We start from the raw sequence: 6,000 nt of genomic DNA on the forward strand, positions 1-6,000 counted from the left end.
CAGCAAAACAGCCCTGGGTCCAAACCTCCTTACTGGGGGTGTGTGTGGGGGGGGGGGTAGGTGGGGATCAAGAAAGCAGAGGAAATAAGAGCCATGCTGTTTAAACATAACTCCAACCAAGGAATCAGGTGGTCCACAGAAGTTCTCCTAGACCTCAGTTACTCAGATAGGTGGGAATCTACAGTACTTCTACTGCCAGATCTTTCAGATCCTAAAATCTATAATGCTGAAGACACAATCTTGAAAATTAGACTGATATTAACTTAACTTTAATGAATATTGAACAGAGCTCTATGAGAAAATAAGATAACTACTATTTCCAGATACAGACATTTGTAGTAATTTTTTGTGACTCTCATTGCATAGCCACATTCAACTGAGTCAGGTATTTTTAAAGTATATTTTGAGTTTTAATAAATAAAAATGTCAAATTTAATGATGAGGCCCTTAGTAGATGATCTTTTTTATAATGATCAGATTATGAATTCTCACTAATTCAAAATAATAAATACGTTACGGCATACTTCTTTTGAAATTGCTTCTCTTGCTTCAGATCTTCATTGATTTTCTGTATTCTTTTTTCCCAAACTTCCTTTACAGCATTGACAGCCCCAGTACAAACCACATTTTCTGTCATGGTTTCTCCACATTGTCATAGTCATCACCTTCATTAGGTTCTAAATAGTTGAGTCACAGATGTCATCCCAGAAAGGACCTAATTGTACCAGAGAAAAAAATGTAATGTGTTTTGCAATGCTCATTGAGTACCACATGAATCATAATAACTAATACTTACTGAACACTTTCTATGTACCAGAAACTTTTAAAAATACTTCTTTTTTTTGAGAGGGGGTCTCACTGTATTGTCCAGGCTGGTCTGGAACTTCTAGTTTCAAGTGATCTTCCCATCTCAGCCACCCCAAGGCTGGTACTACATAAGCAGGCCACTATTCCAGATAATAACTTCTTTAAAAGATACCATCATTAGCAGGGTGTGGTAGGCTGAGGCAGGAGGATCACAAATTTGAGCCTAGCCTGGGCCACTTAGCAACTTAGCAAGATCCTGTCTCAAAATTTAAAAAAATAAAAAAGGGCTGAGAACTAGGAATGTTGGTCAGTGTAAAGGCTCTGGGTTCAATTTTCAGTACTTCCAATACACAAAAAATATCATTTTCAATAATATTTAAACACACCAATTTCTTAAGAATAAACAGACCATGGAAGTTCTCTACATGGAAAACTAAAAAGTAGGGTGAAATTAAAGAAGAACTAAATAAATGAGTTACGCACATACCATATTCATTGATTGGAAGATTCAAACCGCAAAACTGTCTTTTATCCCATAGTCAAATACCATTTGGAGAAAGGGAGGGGCAGCTTGACAATCAAGTTCCAATATTTAATGACAATTCCAAAGATACAAAGTAACCAAGGGACACTTGCTACAGAAGTCTAGAGTGGGAGGATCTACTCTGTTGGGATCTCTTTTAAAGCTATACTAATACGTAGTGTTGGTGCAAAGTACAAGCAGATCATCGTAATTAAAAAAGGAAACAATCAGGGCTTGTTTTCTAAAATCTGCTTGTAAACTGTGAACCCATTCTGCATGACAACGTTTTAAAGCTGGGCACAGTGGCCCTAGGATTTTGGGGGTGCCTGAACAAGAAGGACATCCTGTCTCTTTAAAAAAAATTTTTGGCAGAAGGACTGAAGGGGAGGGGAATAAAAAAAAGTGAATTAAGATATATTGTGTACAGGTACAAATTCCCTATGACGAATGTGGTCATTATGTATGTCAAAAGTGTACCAATAGAACTAATTTTTTAAAAATTCTCTACAGTGAAAAAATAAGAAAGACACTGAAAATAAGGATATAACTTTATTGGGGTTTAATGGAACTTAATTAACATCTCTCATAATGAAAGTCAATTGATAACAAATAACATGTAACTAACTTTGAAAAACAAACATGGAGATAACCACCAAAGCTTTTTTTGGTTGTTTGTTTTTTTTTTTGCAGTATTGGGGATTGAACCCAAGGGTGCTCTACCCCTGAACTACATCCTCAGCCCACTTTATGTTTTATTTTGAACTAGGGGCTCACTAAATTGTTAAGTTGCACAGGTGGGGCTTGAACTGGTGATCCTCCTGTTTCAGCTTCCCAGGGTTCAGGGATTACAGTCATGTGCTGCCACCCCAGCTGAAGATTGTGGTTTTAACCAAAATGATTAAAATGATTACCTCTAGGGAGCAGGACTAGTGACAGAAGTGGGGTAGATAATATTGTTCTTTGTTATTAATCTTTTCTAAATTCCTGGGTTTTTAAAAACTAAAATTATTCAGGTTTTGCATGAGAGGAGAATTGTTTTATGGACACAAGTCAGAATTGCTATGTAATTTGCAATATGCAGGAAATTACTTGAGATGGCCTTTATTTCCAAGCAATGCATGCAGAATTTACTCTGGAACAGATTGTGAGGTCTTCCTACAATCAAGAAACCATGAGGGAATGAAACAAAAACTGCAGTGATATTCCACCTCACCTCAATCCAGGTGGTTATCAAAAATACAAAAAATGATAAATGTTGATAAGGATGAGGGGGAAAAAAGAACGCTTCCGCACTGCTGGTGGGAATGTAAATTAGTATAACCACAATGGGAATCAGTATGGAAGTCCCTCAAAAAACTAAAAATAGAGCTACCATTTGATCCAGGTTTATCATTCATTAGCTATACTTGAAGGAATTAAAATCAGCAGGATACCTGCATACCCATGTTTACTATGGCAAAATTCACCATAGTCAGAATATGAGAACAACATAGGTGTCCAACACAGAAAAATGGATAAAGACAATGTGGAATGTATACACAATGGAATGTTATTCGGTCATAGGGAAAGTGAAAACTTGTCATTTGCAGAAAAATGTATTGATCTGGAGATCATCATGTTGAGTGAAATAAGCCAGACTCAGAAAGACAAGTATCATATGTTCTCCCTATATCTTGAATCTTAAAAAACATGACAAGAAAGTAGAAAGAAGACTATTATTATTAGACAAGAAGAAAGGAATAAGGGGCAGAGGGAGGGGATATAAGAGTGAATAATAAGGATAATAAGTATGATTAAAATACATTATATACATTGAAACACCCCAAAAAGTAAATCTAGGGGTGAAGGTGGAGCAAGGAGGTAATGGGAGAGAAACAATTAAAATATGTTATGTGCATGTACAAATCTGCCAAAATGAAACCCATGAATCTGTATAACCAATTTACACTAATAGAAATTTGGGGATTTAATGAGACTTTCTGATAATGTTTTTTTAAAAATAAAACACATCTTTCTGGTACAGAATGAGATTCTGAAAAAAATGATGGGGGTGGAGATGTAGTACACTGCAAAGACCCTCGGTTCAATCTCCAGTGTACAGTTAATCAATCAATCAGGAAAATATAACATAGCTTCTAGCCTCAAGGTGGTCAGTTCAGAAAATATTCAGGACATGATTCATTCTTTTTGAGAACACTAAGAAGACATTCGTAACTAATTTCACTATCAAGAATAATTCTGCCTCAGTGGAACTGCCCTTATTACATTAAAAATGTACATTATGGTATAAAAAAGAGAAAAGAAAACAAACAAAAAACCTTGGGATACATATGCTGGTAATCCAACTACCTGAGCATATTACCTATAATTTATTGTCTCATATTTTTGCAAGATTTAAGTATTTGCTAATACTTTGTAATATCAAAATTTTAAAATGTTTTTAAAATCTCAGCTATCTACATGTGTATGATTATTTTACTAGACATATATAACCATTCGGTCAATTGCTAATTCATTTATCTACATGCTATTAAATTATAATCATCCCTCATTTTTCCTATAACAACAAAATTTCCCTTCAAGGAAAACAAGTCCCTAGAGCTGTGATCTCTGCCTTGATTGTTACTGTGTAGAGAAGCTGAGAACATGGCAGTAACATGACTGGACATTGCTTCCCATAGTCAAAAGAAAAGAAAAAATACAACTACAGAAATGATGCTCCTGCTTGTAGAGAAATCGATCTTCCAGTAGAGGGCATTTACATGTGTGACTGTGGACCCCAGATAAGACTTCTGAATTCAATTCCACATCTAGTTGTACATTCTGGCCTTTACAGACATAGTAAAGTCATCACCAGCAATCTAGTTATATATGAAGAAGAGGGGGTGGAAATATACAAAAACTACTTACCATTGTTGGTGGATGCTGAAGCCGTTGTGCTCAAAGTCAGTGATTATCAACTAAGAATGGATAGCTGGGTGATTTTTTTTTTCCCCCAGTGTGGTTCCAAATGACTAAAATCCACAGTCTGGCTGTAACCAAGTGAAATGTTCTGTCAGCAGAGTGCTAATTTTAGCTCACAGACATAGCTGAGAATAGCAAGAATCACATGGGACTTCTTGTGTAAAGGGTCACCTGGTACCGTGAGTGCATTCTGTGAACTGCAAAATGGTATTCTACAGACATTATAAAACTGTCAGGCGTATTTCTAAGCTGCTAAAAATAATTCCTACTGAAAGCCCTTCTACTTTTCATATTTACACAGCTTAAGTATTTAATAGAATTTAATGCATCTATTTCAAACAGAGAAACTTGGAAATATACTAATACATGGCACACCCAAAGCCCCGCCTAGTAAATGATAGATCTGTAAATATTTTAACAAAAGACACCAATGCTTCAGAAAATGAAAAAAAAATATGTGGTTAAGGACGGGTAACAGAGGAGTCCAGACTTCTGCTACATTTAGCTTTCAATTAGGCAGGGGAGGGGGAGTGCTGGGGATCGTACCCAGGGCCTTCCACAAGATAAGCACCCCATCTACCTGGGCTACACCCCTGCTCCCTGGCTTCAGATCTCTCCCAGCTTGCATAGATAGGACTTAATTGCATGCTATTAAAAATTAGGTATTTATTATTTTATTGTAATTCTTGTACACGGAACAAAAATCAAAAGATAGTGAATCAATCCCTTCTTTTTTTCTTTTTGACATTCCATTTTTAATGTGCTCTCTCCTTTGTATCACTGGCCCTCCCACCTGACCGTCTTCTAGATTTGGACATAAGCGTCACAATTACACTGGGTCAGGCTGTGGGTTTTTTTTTTTTTTATCTATGAACTTTTTATTTTTTTAAAGCAAAACATTTATTAGTACATTTTAGACATGCATAATGATAACACTCATCGTAGGGGATTTGCACCTGTATATGATCTACCCTGCTTCTCCTTTTTACCCCTTCCCCCCTTCAAGTCGCCCTCACCTTCTTATGTATAAAAGCTTTGTTTCAATTTTTCCTTCCATTTTTACATTTTTTATTGTCCTCCCTTTTCCCTCCTCCCTCCCTTGTTGCCCTTCCTATTTGAACATTTTCTTCCCATTTCCCAATATCTATTATACATTTTAGTCCTTATTTCCACTTTTGGTTTCTCACACCAGAGAAACAATGTGGTATTTAAACATGTGTGTCTGATTTATTTCACTTGAGAGTATGGTCTCAAAGTGCTTCCATTTAGCTCTAAATGTCTCTAGTTCATCCTTCTTTATGGCAGAGTAGTACTCTATTGTTTTAAAAAAACACATCTTCTTTATCCATTTGTCAGTTGATGGGCATTTGGGCTATTTCCAGCATTTATTACAAACTGTGCTGCTATAAACACGAGTATGCATACATCACTGTGGTATGATGCTTTTAATTCTTTTTCGAAGATACCAAGAAGGGGAATAGCTGGGTCAAATGGAATCTCTATTTTTCATTTTCTGAGGAATCTCAACACTGATTTCCACAGTGTTTATACCAGTTTACATTCCCACCAACAGTGGCGAAGTGTTCCTTTTTCCCCACAGTTCCTCCAGCATTAGGTGTTGGTTGATTTGTTTTTCTTTCTTTCTTTTTTTTTTTGGTGCCAGGGATCAAACTCAGGACCTTGCCTGCTTCTGAGGCAGGCACAGT

At 36.3% G+C, this 6,000-nt stretch overlaps 1 protein-coding gene across 5 annotated transcripts in view; it reads right to left on the reverse strand.

Annotated features, from left to right (window-relative positions):
- The window catches only part of Lrrc39 (leucine rich repeat containing 39), a 31,475-nt gene extending 27,077 nt beyond the window's left edge, over window positions 1-4,398 (reverse strand). For 2 of the 5 annotated variants that reach the window (XR_015452010.1, XM_087213184.1), the window contains exons 1-2: window positions 4,241-4,383; window positions 525-715 (exon numbers count right to left, since the gene is read on the reverse strand). Coding sequence is in view for 3 of the 5 variants with exons in the window: in XM_087213184.1 (XP_087069310.1) it covers window positions 525-637 (113 nt within the window). In the remaining 2 variants the exon portion in view is untranslated. Of the gene's footprint in view, window positions 1-524; window positions 716-4,240 lie in introns of all 5 variants that reach the window. The other 3 variants (XM_087213182.1, XM_004869124.3, XM_087213183.1) reach the window with 3 other exon arrangements.
- Window positions 4,399-6,000: the final 1,602 nt, after the last annotated feature.

The sequence above is a fragment of the Heterocephalus glaber genome, unplaced genomic scaffold (genome assembly GCF_053883595.1).
Source record: "Heterocephalus glaber isolate CG9 unplaced genomic scaffold, H.glaber_assembly_v1.0 deba00001442, whole genome shotgun sequence".
NCBI classification, from domain to species: Eukaryota; Metazoa; Chordata; class Mammalia; order Rodentia; family Bathyergidae; genus Heterocephalus; species Heterocephalus glaber.